We start from the raw sequence: 22,601 nt of genomic DNA on the forward strand, positions 1-22,601 counted from the left end.
CAGTGCGCAGGCGCGGAGGCCTGCAGGGACCGATGGGAAATGTAGTTCAATGTTCCTCACCTAGCCCAAGGTACCCCTCAGGTACATAGGGCGGGGCGAGCGGGCCTTACCTTCTTAAAGGAACCTCACCTCATTTTCCTTTTGAGAGGCTTGCGGCTCCTCACCGCCTTTTATAAACGATGGAATTGCTACTCTTGAAGGCAACAACATCCGGTCTGTATCAACCTATTCTCAGAGCACCAAAGTGGTGCTAAAATGATGTTGCATTACGAATAATAACGATTTCGATTTGAATATCAGTTACGCATTTCATCTGTGGAAAACCACCTCCATCCAAGATTATTCCCATTAAGATGTATGAAGTTCAAAAAGTGGTAGCTGACAGTCAGATAGTGAGGGAGGAGCAGAAAAAAAGGACTCAATATAGACATAAGAAACAAAAAAATCGTAATTATCTGGGGCCATGTAGCCTTCATCTCATTACCCTTTCCGACCAGTATTCCTGAAGGCATCAGCATACAAAGTATACAAAGGCACAGTTCGATAACTCTAATTGTAGCCCAAATGCCCCAGGCCTCACTAGCTTGGCCTTACAAAATAAAGCTGCTCTTCACCTATATTCAAATTTCATTGTGAATTCATAAGACTTAAGTTCATTGCACTGGGTTACTAACTGAAAGGTTGGAGGCTGGAGTCCACTCAGAGGTGCCTTGAAAGAAAGGCCTGGTGATCTACTTCTTGAAAAATGAAAAGTTAAAAAGATTAAAAAAAAAAAAAAGAAGTATGAAGTTTTTATTTTGAAATATGTAAACTTATTATTTTGTGGAATTATATCTTGTATTGCCACAAGATGGAAATCTGATCTACAGTCAAAGACTTTTCCTTTCACATAAAGAAAAGTCAGTTATATTTAATACAACAAACATTTATTGAGGGTCTACTGTAGCAAGCACTGAAATCTTCTCATACATTTTCTCTCCCCATTTTTAATAGGTGAGAGATTTGGAGTTGGCGTAGCTTATTCTGGCTGATTTGGATAGTGCTAGATAATGTCATTATTCTTGAAAGTGAGATTCAGGAAGGAGTCCAGTTCTCCTAACCACAAAAATACTGAGGGTGAAATCACATCAAAACTCATATTTGAGGCAATATTATGCTGTCTCTGAGCAAAATTAACGCTAATTTGGGAGTGATGTACTTATATCTTAACAGGTCTCTGAGTGGCACAAATGATTTGTACTTGGCTACTAACCTAATTACTAACCTAAAGGTTAGCAGTCTGAACCTACTCAGTGGCACTGTGGAAAAAGGCCTGGCAATCAGCTTCTGTAAAGATTACAGTCAAGAAAACCCTATGGAGCAGTTCTACTCTGTAACATGTGGGGTCAGCATGAGTTGGAATCAACTGTAAGGCAATGGGTTTGGTTCTGAAATTCTTTCTTAGAGAACTAGTAAGGAAATCAAGTTCCTCAAATAAATTCTTCAATTAACCAATGAGGAAATCAATTAATTCCAGTTTGGGGAACACTGAACCAGATTTGGTGTACCCATTGCTGATTCTTGACCACAGCCCACTTCTCTGCTTTACAGTCCCCAAAGTCTGGTCGCACCTGACATATTAAAGTTGATATGGCCCAAGAAGGAAGAAAGGAAGTATCTCTTTCTGCATGGAAGGGTGTAGATCACACAGGCAGGAGGATGAGAACTGGTCTAGGGTATTGAAAGAGGGTGATTGAAGACAGAGGAAGATTGAAAGAGATAGACCTAGACACAGGAGATACTCTCTTTCCAAAGGCCTAAGTCTGTAAGACCTTCCTCATAATTACATTGAAGTCACAGCTTCTAACCTTTCAACACTGTAAAAACTACCTGGCAAAAGAAGTGTATCTATAGTGCATTTTGTGTGCATTTTATAATATTATATAATTTCGAAGTATTATAATATGAAAATATTAGTGAAGTTTTATTTTATGTGGGAAATGTGAAATATTGAACATGCCAAAATTAAAAATATATATATAATAAAGAATTGCATATCTTCAAAGCTGGCAAGCTGAGTGAATTATGAACTTGTACTACTGCTATTGAGTAATGTCAGTTTAGTTGGTAAACAGAAATATCTGCAGGCTTTGTCAGTCCTATGGTATGATGGTTAGTTTTATGTGTCATCTCGGCTAGGCTATAAAAACCAAAAAACCAAACCCATTGACATCAAGTTGATTTTGACTTGCAGCAACCTTATGTGCTACAGTGTACAACCACTCCATAGAGTTTTCTTGGCTTTAATATTTACAGAAGCAGATTGCCATAGTGCTGCTTGGTGGGTTCGAACAACCAACCTTTAGGTTAGTCATTAAGTGCAAACCATTTACACCATCCAGGGACTAGGCTACAAACCAAAATGAAACTAGTTGCTATAGCGACCCCACAGGACAGAGTAGAACTGCCCCATAGGGTGGCCAAGGGGTAGCTGGTGGATTCAAACTGCCAACTTTTTGGATAGCAGCTGAGCTATTAACCATTACGCCACCAGGGCTCCATGGCTAGGCCAAAAAAAAAGTACCCAGTTATTCAATCAAACCCTAAGCTAGATGTTGCTGTGAAGGTACTTTGTAGATGTAATTAACATTTACAGTCAGTTGACTTTAAATAATCTGGGTGGACCTCATCCAGTCAGTTGAAAAGCCTAAGAGCAAAATTGAGGTTACCCTGGGGAAGAAGAAATTCCTACTGTGCACTGAAGCATCAGCTCCTGCCCAGCCTGTAGTTCAGAAGAGAGGTGCTGGCTAGAGATAGAAGTCTGATAGTCATTTGTATTTGAATCCCATGGTAATGGGTGAAATTATCTAAGGGAAAAAATGCAGAAAGGAGGATCCAGCCGTGAAGAACTCCCATGTTTAAAGCCATGTAGAAGTAAGCTTTTTTTTTTTTTTTAATGGAAATAGACAAGTTGATACTTAACTCCCTAAGAAAAAATAAACATGCAAGAATAACCAGTAAAACACTACAAAAGAAAAGCTACAGGGATGGACAAACTCTACCAAACATTAAATATACTCTAAAGCCTGTTGAATTAAAACATTGTGTGTACAAGCCAGAAATAGAATAAAAAATCCAGAAATAGATGCAAGTTACATACAGAATGTCACAATATGGTAAAAGTGTCATCTCAAATCACTGGGGCGAAGATGGACTTCTTACTCAAGTTGCTAGAGAAAAAATGGTTATTTTTTTGGGAAAAGAGTTAACATAGGGGATCTGGTTGGTCTTCCTTGTTGTCTCCAAGGGAATCCGGAACCATGACTAACCCCTGGTCAACCCCTGGGAATATGACTCTTGGAATGTTTGTTATGTCAATGATTGATGGTTTCCTTGCTTTCACCTGAAGCAATGGACCATGTCATCCCAGACTGTCAGGTTGTTTTGCACAAATGTTAAGATTGATGATGTGCATGCACCTGGTTTCATTGATGGGTCCTTAGTTTCAGTTGCCATGACTGGCTGGCTGTGTAGCAAGATATATTTCCCATGTGCCCCCAAAACTGTTGAGTTGTTCTGACTCATGGCAATCCCATGCGTCTCAGAGTAGAATTGAGCTCCATAGGGTTTTCAATGGCTGATCTTTTTGGAAGTAGAATGCCAGGCCTTTCTTCTGAGGTGCCTCTGGTTGGACCTGAACTGCCAACTCTTCAGTTAGCAGCTGAGGGCATTAACCATTTGAGCCATCCAGGGACTCCTCAATAAGAACCAAACCAAACCCAACCCACTGTCGACGAGTCGATCCTGACTCATAGTGACCCTACAGAACAGAGTAGAACTGCCCCATAGTGTTTCCAAGGCTGTAATTTTTTTTTTTTAATTGTGCTTTAGGTGAAAGTTTATAGATCAAGTCAGTCTCTCATACAAAAAGCCATACATAACCCGCAGTGCACTCCCAGCTGTTCTTGCCTTAATGAGACAGCACATTCCTCCTCTCCACCCTGAACTCCCCATGTCCACTCAATGAGCTTTTGTCCCCTCTTCCTTCTCATCTCGCCACCAGACAGGAGTTGCCCACATAGTCTCAGGTGTCTACTTGAGTTATGAAGTTCACTCCTCACCAGCATCGTTGTCTATCTTATAGCCCAGACCAATCCCTGTCTGTAGAGTTGCTTTCAGGAATTGTTCCAGTTTTGGCCTATCAAAGGGTTCGGGGACAAGGACCGTCAGGGTCTCTGCAGTCTCAGTCAGACCATTAAGCCTGGACTTTTTATGAGAATTTAAGATCTGCATCTCACTGTTCTCCTGCTCCATCATGGATTCTCTGCTGTGTTGCCTGTCAGGATGGGCAGTGATCGGTGGTAGCTGGGCACCGTCTAGTTCTTTGGGTCTCAGGCTGATGGATTTTCTGGTTTATGTGGCCCTTTGTGTCTCTTGGGCTCATATTTACCTTGCGTCTTTGGTGTTCTTCATTCTCCTTTGCTCCAGGTGGGCTGAGACCAATTGATGCACCTTAGATGGCCGCTTGCTAGTACTGAAGACCCTAGATGCCTCTTACCAAAGTGGAATGCAGACTGTTTTCTTAATACATTTTGTTATGCCAATTGACCTAGATGTCCCCTGAAACCATGGTCCCCAGACCTCTGTCCCTGCTACTCTGGCCTTTGAAGATTTTTGGTTGTACTCAGGAAGCTTATTTGCTTTTGGTTTAGTCCAGTTGTACTGACCATCCCTGTGTTATGTGTTGCCCTTCTCTTAACCTAAAAAATTTTTTTGTCTACTAATTTTTTTTTTATCTAGTTAGTGAATATCCCTCTCCCTCCCTCCCCACCCTTGTAACCATCAAAGAATATTTTCTTCTGTGTTTAAACTTTATCTAGAGTTCTTATAATAGTGGTCTTATACAATATTTGTCCTTTCACAATTGACTAATTTCACTCAGCATAATGCCTTCCAGATTCCTCCATGTTATGAAATGTTTCAGATTCATCATTGTTCTTTATTGATGCATAATATTTCGTTGTGTGAATATACCATAATTTATTTATCCATTCATTGATGGGCACCTTGGTTGCTTCCATCTTTTTGCTATTGTAAACAGTGCTGCAACGAACATGGGTGTGCATATATCTGTTCGTGTAAAGGCTTTTATTTCTCTAGGATATATTCCAAGGAGTGAGATTGCTGGATCATATGGTAGATCTATTTCTAGTTTCTTAAGGAAGCGCCACATCAATTTCCAAAGTGGTTGTACCATTTTACATTCCCACCAGCAGTGTATAAGTGTTCCAGTCTCTCCTCAACCCCCTGCAACATTATTATTTCATGTTTTTTGGATTAATGCCAGCCTTGTTGGGGGTGAGATGGAATCTCATTGTAGTTTTGATTTGCATTTCTCTAATCTTTGCTCATTTTTTAATTGGGTTATTTGTCTTTTTGTTGTTGAATTTTTGCAGTATCATGTAGATTTTAGACATCAGAAAAGGCTTTAAATCTTTATGAAAGCAGACTGTCACATCTTTATCCCATGGAACAGCTGGTGGGTTCAAACCACCAACCTTTCAGTTCACAGCCAAGCACTTTAAGAAATGTACCACCAGGGCTCCCTCCCATATGACCAGCACTACATAAAAGATTCAGACCCTAAAACTTGAACAGGCTTTTCTGGGCAGACATACCACTTGGATCCTTGTAGTTTGCTGCTAGAGAGAAAGCACATTCTGGGCGGCCCTGGATGGGAAAGATGCAGAAGCCTATGCCTGGTCCCTCTGCACTCTGCCAATGCACATTGTTTTCCTGCTCCTTTTGCCCTGTATCCTTTGCTATAAAAATCCTTAACCATGAGCATGACCTGCGACTAAGTCTTGTGAGCACTTTCAGTGAATTGCTAAACTTGAAGAAGTCATGGAACCTCTGAAACACATTCGAAAAAGATAAGATTAAATCCCAAATTAAATAGGGATCTAATTGGAAAACAACCAACCAACAAAAAATATCATATTGGTTCCTCTAGAAGAAAACATGGGTGAATTTCTCTATAACCTGGGTGAAAGGAAAGGGTTTCTATCTATAATTCAAAATTCAGATGCTGGTGAGGATGTGGAGAAATTGGATGCCAGTCTTCTCAAAGACTCCTGGAAGGAAGTGGGAGGAGAATGGGAGTAGGGGACAGGGATGAAGGGAAAATGAGAAGCAAAAAATAAAAACGGTCCTTGCAGGCACTCAATAAACTTATTTCTATTGTGGTGTAGCAAAAATCATTGCACATGGAGTAAGTAACCTGGCAGAAGTCCCAACCTAAACCTTTGAAAGTTAATTGAGAAAGCTAGGGAAGAGGTAGACCTCATAGGGCCGGGGTGTAGGGGGTTGCTGTATTTTTGTGGGACCCAGCATCTTGGTCCAAGTGGATCCAGTTCCCAGGACCTGATTCAAGAGGTTAATGTATGCATCAGAATGTTAATTTATTATTCACAATGGAGTAAAACATCTTTCCAGTAAGCACATTTCAGCTTGTTATTCATGGTTTCTCCCATCTATGTAGTGCCTGGAAAACTAATAAAGTAAGTTAACTAAGTTAATTAGTGAGTACTGAATCATAAAAATGAAAGCTGAATGGGTTTGAGAAAAAGGCTGAATTCTTCCCATCTCACAAGAATCTACCATCAGATTCAGGTTTGCCCTCTCTTGGCCAGTGCTGAGTAAAGGCTAACCAATTCTTGCTCATGGCTCTCTTTTTTTACACCCCATGTCTCATATTTGTACTTAAGACATCCAATTAGTTTTATATTTCAGTCCCAAGACCACATCCTGAACATCATCACTGGACTTTCTTGATTAAACATTTGCAGAACACCTTTTAAACTGAAGTAAAAATAATGAAGGACTAATTATTATGTAATAGAAACCCTGTTGGTGCAAAGGTTTAAGCTCTTGACTGCTAACTGAAAGGTTAGTAAAACCCACCAGCCACTCTGTGGGAGAAAGGTGTGGCAGTCTGCTTTAGTAAGGATTACAGCTTCAGAAACCCTATGGGGTCACTATGAGTCAAAATCCACTCCATGACAACAGGTTTATTTATTATGTGCTGGGCATCACATGGAGTCCCTGGGTGGCACAAATAGGTGCTCAACTACTGGCCAAAAGGTTGGTGGCTCAAACCCACCCAAAGGCGCCTCAGAAGACAGGCCTGGTGGTCTGCTTCCGAAAGGTCACAGACTTGAATACACCATGGAGCACAGTTCTACTCTGACACACACATGGTTTGCCATGAGCTGGAATCAACTTGGGGACAACTAACAACATCAGGTATCACATACACATTTTCTCACCTAATCCTCACAATAATTCTATGAAAAAAAAATTCTGTGATGTAGGTATTATTATTTTAGAAATTAGGCAACTGAGGTATGGTGAGTTAAGTAACTTGCTTCAGGTGATTGAGCTAGGAAGAGGTAGGCAGGGATTCAAACAAAGCCAGTAAGACCTCAAAACCCACAACCTGAACAATTGTGCTTGATCACCCCAAGGCCCCAGGCTCACTTCCCTCATCTGTACCTATCCCAGAGTTGTGAGGCTCAAATGAAATAAAATATGCAGCAGGGGTTTATAACCTATGATGCATATCCCAAAATGGCATGTTATTTTTAAGTATAAAATTAAAATGCAGTGTATTTGTAATAATGGACAACAGCATGAATGCAGAGTGTACACATTTCACAAAATTCAGGTACTTAAAAACTTTTTTTTATTGAAACATAACATATATGCTGTAAATTCACAAATCTTGAGCATGTAGCTTAATTCCTACAAAAAGTAAAAATGGCTAAAAAAAGACAAAAAAGACCACTGTCCAGGTCAAATATTAAACATTACCAGTATTTCAGAAGCTTCTCCCTGGCAAATGTGCTTTTGACTTAAAGACCTGGATTCGAATCTTGACACTGTCGCTTACTTCTTGTGTGGCTTTTTCAAATCATTTAAACTCCTTGGGGCTCGGCTTCACATCTGTAATGTCGAGAAAATAGTACTTTATAAGACTGTAAAAGGAAGTCATAAAATGTAAAACGTCTCTCACAGTACCTGGATATAGCTGGTCTGCATTAAAGGATAACTATTTTCAGACAAGATGTAATAGGCGGTCACCAAACCATACTTCCTGCCTTTCTTTACACTTTTGAAAATTGCTCTTGGCTCCTATTCCTTTTCTCCTTTTTTTTCTCGCTCCTCCTACTGCCGTAAATTGCCCTCCAGAGCTGTCGTGAAATACTCCTTCCCCGCCCTCCATGTGGCGAAAACGCAACCACGCTTGACGGCGCGAACTGGCTCAGCCGCAAGATGGCGGCGCTGGCGGAGGAGCAGACGGAGGTGGCGGTCAAGCTAGAGCCTGAGGGACCGCCAACGCTGCTACCTCCGCAGGCAGGGGACGGCGCTGGCGAGGGTGGCGGCGGCACTACCAACAACGGCCCCAACGGTGGCGGCGGGAACGTTGCGGCGGCGTCGTCGGCCGGTGGGGATGGCGGGACCCCAAAGCCCGTGGTGGCTGTCTCCACCGTTGCCCCGGCGGGGGCGGCCCCGGTGCCCGCCGCAGCTCCGGAGGTCGGTGCTCCCCACGACCGACAGACTCTGCTGGCAGTGCTGCAGTTCCTACGGCAGAGCAACCTCCGCGAGGCCGAAGAGGCTCTGCGCCGCGAAGCCCGGCTGTTGGAGGAGGCAGTGGCGGGCTCCGGAGCCCCAGGAGAAGCGGACGGTACCGGGGCCGAGGCGGCTAGCGCACTTCTCAGCCGAGTCACCGCCTCGGCCCCCGGCCCGGCAGCCCCCGACCCTCCGAGCACCGGCGCGTCGGGGGTCGTCACTGTCTCGGGCTCAGCCTCAGGTACTGCGGCTCCGGGGAAAGGTGAGCCGCAGAGTCCCGGGGAAGCAGGGCTGGCATGAAGGGAGCAAGCCGGGAACGCAGGGGCTGGCAGGCCTGCACCTCTGCGGGCTTGTTTTGAATTTCCTGGGCCCGCCTCTAGGGCCACATGCCCGCCCCTTTCTCTGGTGCTCCGGCTGCGCAGTCAAACCCTCTCCCGAGCTGTCAGTTTCAGCTAGATGCTGAGGAGAGCTGTTGTACTGAGGCTGTATGGGAGAAAGTAGACGCTGAGCGGCAGGGACCTTCAGGCATTTGACCCCTCTTCTCTCATTTGGGCTTTTGGGCTTCTGAGCCTTGGACAGGTCTGCATTAACACTAACAATATTTGTACAGTTCCGTACTAGCGTAATTTAAAAGGACTTTTTTTTTTTTTAAGTTACATATTTTAGTTATCACAGTTCCACTGTGAGGTAGACATTGCCTCTATGTTAGAGATGAGAAAACAGACCGAGAAAGGTCAAGAGACTTGCTTTGGACTAGTCAGGAAGTGATGGAACATAGTGTAGGCAGCGTTTCTCAAAATATGGGCTAAGTGCCACTAGTGTTAAAATTTTTTGATGATGCTTATTAAAGTGCAGATTTCTGGACATCGCTTTAGGCTTAGTGAATTAGACCCTCTAGAGGTGGAGTCTGGGAATCTGCATTTTAAATCAATGCCTCCAAGGGGTATTAATGTATGGCAAAGTTTGAGAACCATTAGTTTAGGAATAGGGGGTTGGACAGACCTGGGTTCAGATTCTGTCCCTGCTTCTTTTACTTGTGCGATACTAATTAAGTTATTTTCCCTAAAGTTGAGTTGAGTTTTTTTTTTCTATTAAATGGGTTATTGTGAGGATTAAATATAATGTATATAGAATGATTGGCATTGATAGGTTTATGCCTTGGTATCCATCCCTGACACCTGATATCCCCCTGCCCCCCAAGCAACTATTGTCACAAAGTCCATGCGGTTAATCTCACACATAGTGTAAGGTCTCAAAGGTGATCCTGAGCCAACAATAAGTCTTTTTTGAATTAAATTATCTAGTGCAGAGTCCCTAGCCTTGTTAACTTTTATTTATGAGACCTAATCTTTGCAGCATTGCCAGAAGTGAAGCATGAATACATAGCACTGTATCCATAAATATAAATATGTAAAAATGTGATGGAGAGGAATCTTTTCTGAATAGTGTGAATTAAGAATTTTGTTAATAAACTATAAGATAGATGAATTGTGTTATTGGTTATGTGGCTATAATCTCTCATCTCTCCAGAAACTTGGCCTGTTTTTAAAGATCATAACTGAGAAACTAATAATAAAACAGGCCATCAGAGTAACCACAAAAATTGATAACATTTATGCAGTAAAGAGCATACCAGTAATATAATTGAAACTTACAAAAATTTTCAGCAACCAAACTTTGATTAAACTGACAGATATATCATTATTTGGTATTGCTATGTTACAAGTTTTTTTAAATGTATTTTTAGTCATGTTTTCTGCTTTGAAATGGTGGTTATTGAAATTGGTTTTTAACAACTCAATTTGAATTAATTATCTTTAGAGGAAGGCATGGTCCTTCTCACTCTTAAAATTCTTACATTTTCGAAGGGGCATAGATGTATACATGTGAGGGTAACACAGGATAGGATATGTTACAGGAAAGTTACAAAGTACTTAGGCAGCACAGAGACCTGGGAATGTTACTCCAGGGCATGGCTTCCTGGTGGTGGTGGTGGGAGCGGTATGCCATTTGCACTGAGCCTTGGGAGAAGATTAACATAGTTGTTTGATTTATACATATCATCTTTTATAAAATTTGCACGTAAAATAAGGTAACTATAGGAAAAGTATTGAATCTTTGTTGTTGATTTTCAATATTTATCTTAAGATACGGATAAGCTAAATATAGGGTTTTGGCCTGGCTGAATGAAACAAAGTGAAAACTCCCACTAGAAGACCATGTGATTACGCTGGGAGAGGAGAAATTGAGAAGAGAGACAAGCATATCTTAGCAACAACTCACCCCTGAACTTTAGCAAAATAGCCATGCCACATGGTACATATCATCAGGTCATTTTCTTGAAAGTTGTTTTACCTTTTTTAAACAGTTGGAAGTGTAGCTGTGGAAGACCAGCCGGATGTTAGTGCTGTGCTATCAGCTTACAACCAGCAAGGAGATCCTGCGATGTATGAAGAATACTATAGTGGACTTAAACACTTCATCGAATGTTCACTGGACTGCCATCGGGCAGAGCTGTCCCAACTCTTTTATCCTCTGTTTGTGCATATGTACTTGGAGCTAGTCTACAATCAACATGAGAATGAAGCAAAATCGTTCTTTGAGAAGTATGTAATTTATAAACCTATATAACATGTACCTGTATATAACCTATATAAAGTGTGTGTTTGTCTGTCTGTAACCACACAAATGTAAGATCACAACTCAAAAAGTACTTGTGAGTGAGAGGTACCTGGTGCTATGAGAGCCTAAAATGGGGAGTTTGATCTAGCTGAAGAAGTCAGGGAAGGCTCCAAAGGAAGTGATGTTTGAGGTAAGATCTGAAGATTGAGTAGGAGTTAACCAGATGAAGAAAAGAGAGAAAAGCATGTGTGAAAGCTCTGTGGCAGGAGGGAGTATGATAGGTACAGAGACTGAAAACAGCCTAGAATGGCTGGAGCAGAGAATGGGGATGGGGGTGCGGTACAACATAAAGCTGGGGATGGGGCTGCGGTACAACATAAAGCTGGGGATGGGGCTGCGATATAACATAAAGCTGGGGATGGGGCTGCGGTATAACATAAAGCTGGGGATGGGGCTGCGGTATAACATAAAGCTGAAGAGTTGGTTAGGGACTAGAACAGGCAGGTTCTTGAGCCATGTTGAGGATCTTTGTTTATCCAAAGAGCCGTAGAAAGTTGTATCAGGTAGGATTAGATTTGGCAGAGAGTGACTGAAAACCCAAACATTAGTGGCTTAAATAAGATCAAAGTTTATTTCGCTCTCTCATAAAAGTAGGTAGTCTAGGACTGATATGGTGGGTCCTTGATTATCAGGGACTCAGCCTCCTTCTATCTTGTTGCTGTACCATCCTCATCATGCAGCTTTTATCTCGTGGCACAAGATCGCTTTCCATCTCTAAGCCATCACTTCAGCATACTAGTCAGCAGGGAGGGCACACATCCTTCTTGGAAATGAACACAATTCTTTACTTTATAGCTCATCAATCAATTGGCCACACCTAGCTGCAAGGGAGGTAGGAAGTGTGGTCTTTACCTAGGTGTCTATATGCCCAGCTAATATTCAGGGGCTCTATTATGGAGGAGGAGCCCTGGTGGCACAGTGGTTAAGACCTCAGGCTGCTAGCTAAAATGTCGGCAGTTCAAATCCACCAGCCGCTCCTTGGAAACCTTATGGGGCAGTTCTACTTTGTCCTGTAGAGCCTCCATGAGTCAGAATTGACTTGACAGTGATGGTTTTTTTGTGGGTATTATGGAGGAAGAAAGAAAAAAAAAAAATGGATACTTGGGGCCAGTGAGGTACCTCTGCTACAGAAGTCATTGAAAGGCTTGCATTTTGAAAGGCGCTTTCTGCAGTTTGGGAAATTAATGGTAGGGGGACAGAGTGACTATAGGTTGACCAGTTTTGGAGGCTATTGCAGTGGTTCTCAATTGGGAATGACATTCTTCCTTCCCTTGGGTCATTTGGAAATGTGTGGAGGTGTTTCAGATTGTCATAATGACAGGGGGACAGGGCATGTGATTTAGAGATAGTAAATGTTCTAATATATGCAGGTAGTCCCACTTAGCAAAGAATTTCCTACACCAAATGCCAGTAACACCCATGTTAAGAAACACTGGACTAGGATATGGTGGGGGAAGTGAAGAGAAATATACAGATTGGTGAGGTACTTAGTAGAGACTTGGCGATTGATTGGATATGGGGGCGTGGGAGATGGAGGTATCAGATGGAGGTGAAACCCCTAGGTTTCAGGCTCTCCCAGCTGGATAACTGTGCCTTTCACTGAGATAGAAAACCCTGAAAGAGGACCCAGTTTGTCAGATCATGGAATAATTTTGAGTTCATATTTGAAGATGCCTTTGACCCATTTAACACATGTCAAGTAGGTAGGTGGATGCTCTAGAGGCTCTTTAGCTCAGAGGATAGGTAGGGACTGGAGCCCTAAGTTGGAGTCATATTCAATATCGATGGATATGGATGAGATTGTTAAGGGGAAGAATATGAAATAAGTCAATAAAAGGGCTTGGTCTGAGCCATGAGGAACTCCAACATTTAGTGGGCAAGTAGAAGAGAGATGAAAAGGGAGGCCAGAGAAGTAGGTAAAGAAAACCAGGTGAGTATTGAGTTATGGAAGCCAGTACTTAACAGAGAGCTCTTTAGTACAAAGTACAAGTGATACAGCCATAAGCCAGGATTTGTCAGATAACACAGGTAATGATAACAGAGAAAGGACAGAATTTGGGACTCCTGGCTGCTTAACCAGAGCCCTGTTGGTGCAGTGGTTAAGAGCTCAGCTGCTAACCAAAAAGTTGGCAGTTAAATCCACCAGCCGCTCCTTGGAAACCCTATGGGGCAGTTCTACTCTGTCTTATAGGGTCACTAGGAATCAGAATCGACTTGATGGCAATGGGTTTGGTTTCTGGCTTGACTTATATACCATTGCTCTTTTCTGTATACCATGATGCCTAATAGTGTATAAAGCAAAATGTTCTGTAGCTCAGTGTATTTGGGAATAAAAAAGGAAAAAAGGCTGATAATGATAGAGCTTCTACTCTAGAAGCAAACTTTTCTTACAGTACTGTCATCAAAAAACCTCTTGTTCTTCCAGTCATCTCAGGGTATAGCTATCTCCTCACACAGGAAGCTGGAACAATATAGGAAGACTCTGTTTCCCTGTTATGATCAGTCTAAGCCCTTGCCAGGACCCAATACCCACATTAGGTTATGGGCGGTGACTGATAACAAATGCCAAGAAGCTGAGAATTCTAATTTCATTAAAATCTTGGACAGAAACCATTAGTTCATATACTGATGAATCATAATAGAGTAACAAAGGTAACAGTTTAAGAATCTGTTGGCTATGTATTATCAGAGCTAGTCACCTAATATCATATATTTAGTCGTTGTTTTCTAAATATTTTTGCATTGATTGCTTCTCTTTGTGAGTGCCGATATGTAATCTTTAATTGTACTTTACTAGGAAAACTAAGATTTGTACAAACAAAAATGTATTTAAATTTACTAATTGTCATCAAGGCTGAAGGCTGTGGCAATAGTGAGTTAATAGAAATACTCATTGTTTGGTATCAACGTTTATTTGTTCTTCAGTCATAGTATTAAGGTATTGATATTTAATAACTATTTCTGGTATTAAAGATATAAGAAATTAAAAATGGTGGGTTTTATAAGAATGCCATGTGTTGGTAATTGTTGAGAGGCTGTATGATAGGTACATTGAGTTCATTATACTATTTCTACTTTTGTATATGTTTGAAATTTTGCATAAGAAGTTTTAAAAAATCATGAGTTTTGAAAACACATAAAATTTAGTAAAGTAAGGGTTCTAATATTTTCAAATGACTACCAATGGTGGCATTCAAAAGAAACTGTACTGATGATGGCTCTTATCTTTCATTTATTTATGATATTTATTCAAATTCTTCTCTTGAAATGGTTGATGCATTTCATTAGATAATTAAATTGGTCATTTTAAGGATGACTTCAGAAGCTGAATTGGAATCATTTTGAATGAGTTCACTTCTGATCCTACAGCATAGTCCAGGATTATTCAGACTACTACTTTGAAAATATTCTAGGATGGTTTATAAATATATGGGGGAAAGGCAGATCCCTTAATGATTACATTGAAAAATGACTTTTTAAAATCGCTGAAACAGGTTCCATGGAGATCAGGAATGTTATTACCAGGATGACCTACGAGTATTATCTAGTCTTACCAAAAAGGAACACATGAAAGGGAATGAGACCATGTTGGATTTTCGAACAAGTAAATTTGTTCTGCGTATTTCCCGTGACTCGTACCAACTCTTGAAGAGGCATCTTCAGGAGAAACAGAACAATCAGATATGGAACATAGTTCAGGAGCACCTCTACATTGACATCTTTGATGGGATGCCGCGTAGTAAGCAACAGATAGATGCGATGGTGGGAAGTTTGGCAGGAGAGGCTAAACGAGAGGCAAACAAATCAAAGGTATGGGAATAAACCTAAGAACTCTATAATGCAGATTATGAAAAACTGTAGAATTTCTAGCTACATAATTTACACATTTTTCTTGTAGCTAGTTTGGGAATAATTTTACTGTATAACCGTGGTGGCAGGATTAAATTTCATGTTCTAAGGCCAAGGTGTATGCTAGAATTGGGAATGGTTGCATTTAACAGAACCCTGACCCAGTGGCTGAAACACGTTTGTTTTTTCCCCCCATATAAAACCAAGTCCAGAGGAAGGGTCTCTGGGTATGGCATGGGGGCTCCACAATGCCATCAAGGACCCTGGCTCCTTCCGTGTTTCTGCTCCACCCTCTTTGGAATGTGACTTTCTCCTTTGTGCTCACAAGATGGTTGTTGCACTCCAGCATTGCAACTGTATTTCAGGAAGGAAGAAGGGGGAGGACAAAGGGCATAGCCCCACTGAATCTCTCCCTTTTTTTATTAGGAAAACAGTATTTTTCTCTAAAACCTTACCCAGTATATTTCTGGGTGTATCTGTTGGTCAGAATTATATAGCCATTCCTAGCTGCAATGGAGCTGGGAACGGAAATGATTTAACTGAGCACGGGAGCCTGGGAATGGAAGTGATTTAATCGAGCACATTGCTGCTCCAACAAAACCAGGGTTCTGTTAGTAAGGAAAAGGGGGAGAATGGCAGTTAGGTAGACAAATACAGAATCTGCCACAGAGTATAAATTAATATATTGTAATTGGGATTCATCCTATCAAGATGTAAAAAGTATGTATTAGTGTGCAAAAAGTTAATTAAAAAAATACTGGTTCTTTTGACTTGTAGGTATTTTTTGGTTTATTAAAAGAACCAGAAATTGAGGTGCCCTTGGATGATGAGGATGAAGAAGGAGAAAATGAAGAAGGAAAACCTAAAAAGAAAAAGCCTAAAAAAGATAGTATTGGTTCAAAAAGCAAAAAACAAGATCCCAATGCTCCACCTCAAAACAGGTGAGGGAAAAAGCCTAAGGAACTTGTGTGAGGGTGTGAGACGATGCGTTATAGAGGGTACAGTACTGTTAGTATTCAAAGAATAATTCCTAGGCTGCCTTTCTTTCACAGAATCCCTCTTCCTGAGTTGAAAGATTCCGATAAGCTGGATAAGATAATGAATATGAAAGAAACCACCAAACGAGTACGCCTTGGTCCAGACTGCTTGCCCTCTATCTGTTTCTATACATTCCTCAATGCTTACCAGGTTGGTAAAATAATTTGGCAATTTCTGCCTGGGGAGTCATGTAAAATGGTGATATTACTATTAAAAGAAACAGTATGTTAACTAAAACATACTTATTTAAACTGTCAATATAAATAAAAAGACAGCATTTAGGCAAAGAGATTGGATGCTGCTCAGAATAAATAGAAGGCATGTTTGAGAGACCTTTAGCCACTCGCAGGTACCAGAGCCTTACTTATACTTGACCTTTGTCCCATTGAGGAGAATTCTGCTAGCCTTTGAGAATAGGAAGCTGTGTGATTATCTCTATTGAACTTGCCTTAAATGCTCATATAAACTTAAGAATTTTTATATTAAGCATTTTATATGTCCTTCTAGATTCTTTATAATAGGCTGCTGAGAATTTAGTAAAGTGCAAGAACGATTGACATTTGCTTCCTATCAAGTTTCAAATTTGAAGGGCAAAAAGGGGTAAAATGATGACATGTTCTCAAATAAGTGCTTTCAGACAGTGGGTTTTTAACCGAAAAAACTGTAGGAGAATGAATTTCAAATGATCTTTTTTTTTTTTGCACCCGTGTCCTTTTTTTTTTAAATTATATTTTATTGTGTTTTCTGTGAAAGTTTATACAGCAGGTTAGGTTCCCATTCAACAATTCCCACTCAAAATTGTTCAGTGAATAGGTTACATTTTTCACAACATGTGAACATTCTCATTGTTTCTGTTCTGGTTGTTCTGTTTCCAGTAATCTAGTTTCCCTGCTCCCTTCTCATCTTTGTTTTTAAGGTAATTGTTGACCATTTGGTCTCATACATGATTTTTTAAAGGAGTGCAATACTTATGGGCAATATTCTTTTTTTTTGTGAGCCAATCTTAGGCAATAGTTTTGGTTCAAGGTTTAAAGAGTATCTTAGGGCAATAGTCTCATGGTCAAATAATGTCTTGTATAAGAAAAAGAATGATCATTATGTATTCTCTAAACTGTGATTGGAGCCCTAGTGGTATAGTGGTTAAGAGCTCCTCTGCTAACCAGAAGGTTGGCAGTTCAAATCCACTAGCCACTCCTTGGACCCTATGGGGCAGTTCTACCGTCTTAGAGGGTTGGTATGGGTTGGAACCAACTCAACGGCACCTAACAACAATAAGCTGTGATTATCATATTTATTGTCATTTATTTTTCTTGAAACAGTATTGTTAAATATAAAACATTTTCTATTGGCAGGGCCTCACTGCAGTGGATGTCACTGATGATTCTAGTCTGATTGCTGGAGGTTTTGCAGATTCAACTGTCAGAGTATGGTCTGTGACACCCAAAAAGCTTCGCAGTGTGAAACAAGCTGCAGGTAACCCAGATGACCTGTGAGGATGTAAACATTTCATTTTTCATTAGTTTTTACCAGTCTTGATTCTATGGAATACACATAAGAACTTGTGATCTTAGCAGAAATTCGCTTAATGTCACTTTAACTCAAGTTGCAAGATTCTCAAAGGAAAACATGTTGGAATGACAGTCAGGAGACTGGGATGCTAAACCTAAAACAAACCTAGTGCCGTCGCTAGCCTAGTTTAATTTCTATAGTCTTCAGTTCTCTCATCTATAGAATGAGGGGATAGCCTAGAAAATTTTGAAGGTTAAAAATTATGATTGCTTGAGAATTTTCAAAAACCTTTAATAGTGGGAGAGTACACTCTATTTTAAAAAGAAAGATCTAATAAATTCAAGATTACATTTTAAAGAAAGTTTCTTGCTAACTGTATTATTTAAACAAAATAATACATCTTAAAGAATTTTAGTATTTTCGTAGTTTTCACTTTTGTGAAACACTGGTATAGTGGACAAACTTGAGTTTTACTCCTACTTTCAATGCTGAGTAGCTGTGTGCACCTAGGAATTTATTAACTGTTCTGAGCTTCAGTTTCCTCTCCTATACAACTAGGATAAAAAACCCAACTAGGATAACATCACCTAATTTAGAGGCATTCAAAACTGTTCAAATGTTAATTCCTCTCCTGAACTGTGATGTGATTACCTTAAACTGTTTTGATGAATGTACCTTTAAAAATCAGTATTTCCGGACCATTTTAGATCTTAGCCTCATAGACAAAGAATCTGATGATGTCCTAGAAAGAATCATGGATGAGAAAACAGCAAGTGAGTTGAAGATTTTGTATGGTCACAGCGGGCCTGTCTATGGAGCCAGCTTCAGTCCAGATAGGTAAAATACAAACAGTAAAAGTTAAATACTACTGCATTATGTTGAGATTCTATAAAAGTTAAATACTGCAAACATTATGCAAATACTGGGAAAAGATCTGTTAGAAGAATCTCATGGTTACCTGTCATTATTTTTTAGAATCTTGCTATTTGCTAATTCATCTTGGGATACTGGTATACAAAAATAGCAACTTAAATGTATACCTGAATTTATAGACTCAAGGTATACAACTTCAGGGTTTACTGATTTAAAAAATTATTTTTAGTTTTGTATAACTACCGTGCCTTTTCTCATTACCCCATGGTATTATTAAGAACTCTGCATTTTTCCCCTAGTAGGTCGTACTTCTTATAATCTCATCTCATTCAGTAGATGCCCAGTATATGTAGACTGTCAGGACTAAAGTTAATTTGATTAGTACTTTCAACTTTTTTTTTTTTTTTAGTATCTTATTGTGTTTTTGATTGAAGTTTACACAAATTAGGAGTACTTTCAACTTTTGATGTTTCCTCTGAATTCCATGTATATATTAAAAGCAACATATACATAGAACTGTTTTTAATACATTCAGATATATGGAATAACTGGGCAGGTAACCAAATTATTTTGGGAATCAAATGTATCACCTTCTCTCTTAGGAACTACCTGCTTTCCTCTTCAGAAGATGGAACTGTTAGATTGTGGAGTCTTCAAACATTTACTTGCTTGGTGGGATATAAAGGACACAACTATCCTGTATGGGACACGCAGTTTTCTCCATATGGATATTATTTTGTGTCAGGAGGTCATGACCGAGTAGCTCGGTAAGAACACTGTAATCCTATAACTGAGTCTGTTCAGTGAGCAGAATGTTTTCTTTTTGGGAATTACAAAGTCCTAACTCATTTTCATTATTCCGGGACGAACTTTTTATTTTTTATTGTGCTTTAAGTGGAAGTTTACAAATCAAGTGAGTCTCTCAGACAAAAATTTATATACACCTTGCTTTATACTCCTAGTTGCTCTCCCCCCAATGAGACAGCACACTCCTTTCCACTCTCTATTTTCGTGTCCATTCAGCCAGCTTCTGATCCCTCTGCCCTCTCATCTCCCCTCCAGACAGGAGCTGCCCACATAGTCTAATGCGTCTACCTGATCCAAGAAGCTCACCCCCCACCAGTGTCATTTTCTATCCCACTGTCCAGTCCAATCCCTGTCTGAAGAGTTGGCTTTAGGAATGGTTCCTGTCTTGGGCTAACAGAAGGTCTGGGGACCATGACCACCAGGGTCCTTCTAGTCTCAGTCAGACCATTAAGTCTGGTCTTTTTATGAGAATTTGATGTCTGCATCCCTCTGCTCTCCTCCTCCTTCAGGGGTTCTCTGTTGTGTTCCCTGTCAGGGCAGTAGGGACCTACTTTTTGAGAATGTTAATCAGTCAGGGTACATAAGTAAGGATATTGATTTCTTGATTTTATTCTTCTACCCCAAGTTGCTCAGCACTTAGAGCCTGACATTTGAAAATGAATTGGGGTAGGAATCTTATTATGTCTATTATGTCTATACCAAGAGTCCTGCTTTTCTTTCTCAAGTTAATTACCATGCCTCCCTCCCCTTCCATGCTTAACCTTGTCTTCCACTACCACTGTGAGTACCTTTGTTTCCCTGACTTTTCCTTAGAAGTTTAGGATAATGTAGATCAGGTTAGGAACTAATTATGTGGTGGCAAAAACTAAGGGAAAATTCTTTTCTATCGTTTATACAAGGAGTTAGAGTAGAAGAGAAGGAAGAGAGGTTCATATAGGGAATTAAACAATTAAAAAAAATTTTTTTTTTTTACCAGATTAGCTCTAAAACTATTTAGTCTCATTCATCTTCCCCTCAGTTAACTAGTGAGCCAACATTTGACATAGCTGCTTCCATACTTATTTTTGGATAGGATTTTGATATTTCATAGTTACTAATGGCCATTTTTTGCTTTCAATAACTTCTAAAAAGGCTCTGGGCTACAGACCACTATCAGCCTTTAAGGATATTTGCTGGACATCTTGCTGATGTAAATTGTACCAGATTCCATCCAAACTCTAATTACGTTGCTACGGGCTCTGCAGACAGAACTGTGCGGCTTTGGGATGTTCTGAATGGGAACTGTGTAAGAATCTTCACTGGACACAAGGTAATTTTCACCTTATTTCAGCACACAAAATTGCTTTCAAGATAAAACTATTTTTTAGTTAACAAGCAGCACTTACATTTTAAAGATGGTATTCATACCATTAAACTTCAAAATTCTAACTTTATCTTATTTTCTTATGATTATTTAGCCCTATGTTGATTATTTCCACTGACTTCTTTTTTCTAGGGACCAATTCATTCCTTGACATTTTCTCCCAATGGGAGATTTCTAGCTACAGGAGCAACAGATGGCAGAGTACTCCTTTGGGATATTGGACATGGTTTGATGGTTGGAGAATTAAAAGGCCACACAGATACAGTCTGCTCACTTAGGTTTAGTAGAGATGGTGAAATTTTAGCATCAGGTAAATGACTAGAAATGGCTTTGTGGTAAAGGGTAAATGGTATGCTAAGAGGAAACACTGGGCCTTGAGTTATAAATCTGGGAGTTGTGTTGGCTGATGTTCTGGTGTGTATATTTTCACCATAATAATAAAAGGAAGTACTGGGTGTTGCTAATTGAAAAATTAAGACCTACTACCTTGTTTAAGGAGCCCTGGTAGCAAAGTAGTTAAGCGCCTGGCTACTAACTGAAAGGTTGGCAGTTCAAACCCACCAGCTACTCCATGGGAGAAAGATTGGCAGTCTGCTTCCACAAAGATTATAGCCTTGGAAACTCTATGGGGCAGTTCTATTCTGCCCTATAGGGTTGCTATGAAGCAGAATTGATGGGAATGGGTTATTTTAGGTTTCGCTTCCCTGTAGCTGTCACTGTACATGTATATTGACTTATCAGTTAAACTATTGCTTGAAATATTCCTTTAGAAGGATGGTTGTTAAATCAAGTTTTTTTTTAACCAGGTATATACAGTAAATCCATAAAGTGTATTTGATAAAATGTCAAAATCTAAATGTGATGAATGCTACTAAATGGCTTTCCTTAACTGCCCCTTAGGTTCAATGGATAATACAGTCCGGTTGTGGGATGCTATCAAAGCATTTGAAGATTTAGAGACCGATGACTTTACTACAGCCACTGGCCATATAAATTTACCTGAGAATTCACAGGAGTTATTGTTGGGAACATATATGACCAAATCAACACCAGTTGTACACCTCCACTTTACTCGAAGAAACTTGGTTCTAGCTGCAGGAGCTTATAGTCCACAATAAACTGTTGGTACAAAAGACCTTTTGGAAGCTACTGTTTGAAAAAGGGAGACTAAAAGCAAATACCTCAGTGATTAATATTTAAGCTACAAAGAATGTTTTGTCTATATGGATCTGGAAGTATGCTGCTTGGAACATCTGAACAGGACATTTCCACATTTCTATAGCAACCACATTTAACTAATTTCCGTTAGTTGAATAGGAGGTATTATGTTCGTGGAGGGGACATTTATGGTGCTTTGGATTGTGTGGAAACTATGCATATTCTGTTCAAATACTACTATAATTTATTATGTTTGGGGAAAAAAATCAATTGAGTTCAATTTATTCTGCTTCAAAAGATTCAAATTGAGTAATATAATTAATACCATCTTAAATTTTAGCTGAAGAATTCTAGGAGCATGTATGTTTCTGCTGTAAAAATGTTACTGTATGGCACTCAAGTACCATGTTAAGTAGATCCACTAACACTTTTTCTTGGCTCCTGATTAGCAGAATGTATGTGACTGGGTAGGGTGAACTACATTTCTTTTCTAAGAGCTACATGAAGTACAACCATCTACTGACATCTGAATTTACACCTGTTAGTACTGAGTGCACCTAAACACTCTATAAACCAGGTTTCCATGTTCTACTTCAGCTAACAGATACATACAACCTAGTACACTTGAAGTCAGACAGACATTTCAGTTGCTTACCTCTAATACTGAGCCTTGCTTTGGTAAACTAAAAGATTTAGACCAAGTCACTGCCAG

General features: G+C 39.9%; 1 protein-coding gene across 2 annotated transcripts; it reads left to right on the forward strand.

Moving 5' to 3' along the window:
* The first annotated feature begins 8,313 nt into the window (after positions 1-8,313).
* TAF5 (TATA-box binding protein associated factor 5) lies at positions 8,314-22,562 on the forward strand. 2 transcript variants are annotated; one of them, XM_049854987.1, is made up of 11 exons: positions 8,314-8,872; positions 10,979-11,216; positions 14,787-15,102; positions 15,919-16,082; positions 16,194-16,329; positions 17,532-17,652; positions 18,396-18,525; positions 19,164-19,328; positions 20,500-20,677; positions 20,864-21,041; positions 21,632-22,562. In XM_049854987.1, the coding sequence occupies exons 1-11, from the start codon at positions 8,314-8,316 to the stop codon at positions 21,847-21,849; spliced, it is 2,403 nt and encodes an 800-aa protein (XP_049710944.1). In that variant the 3' UTR covers positions 21,850-22,562. The 2 variants fall into 2 exon arrangements, with proteins under 2 accessions (XP_049710944.1, XP_049710945.1); XM_049854988.1 differs by having other exon boundaries at positions 8,314-8,851.
* The last annotated feature ends 39 nt before the right edge of the window (positions 22,563-22,601 follow it).

This window comes from Elephas maximus, chromosome 16 (assembly GCF_024166365.1).
Source record: "Elephas maximus indicus isolate mEleMax1 chromosome 16, mEleMax1 primary haplotype, whole genome shotgun sequence".
NCBI classification, from domain to species: domain Eukaryota; kingdom Metazoa; phylum Chordata; class Mammalia; order Proboscidea; family Elephantidae; genus Elephas; species Elephas maximus.

Excerpts from the sequence above, each read along its gene's own strand:
- TAF5 (XM_049854987.1), top strand. The coding sequence starts at position 8,314 with ATGGCGGCGCTGGCGGAGGAGCAGACGGAGGTGGCGGTCAAGCTAGAG. Across the intron at positions 16,330-17,531 it reads CATTCCTCAATGCTTACCAG|GGCCTCACTGCAGTGGATGT; the intron begins GTTGGTAAAATA and ends TTCTATTGGCAG. Across the intron at positions 18,526-19,163 it reads GCCAGCTTCAGTCCAGATAG|GAACTACCTGCTTTCCTCTT; the intron begins GTAAAATACAAA and ends CTTCTCTCTTAG.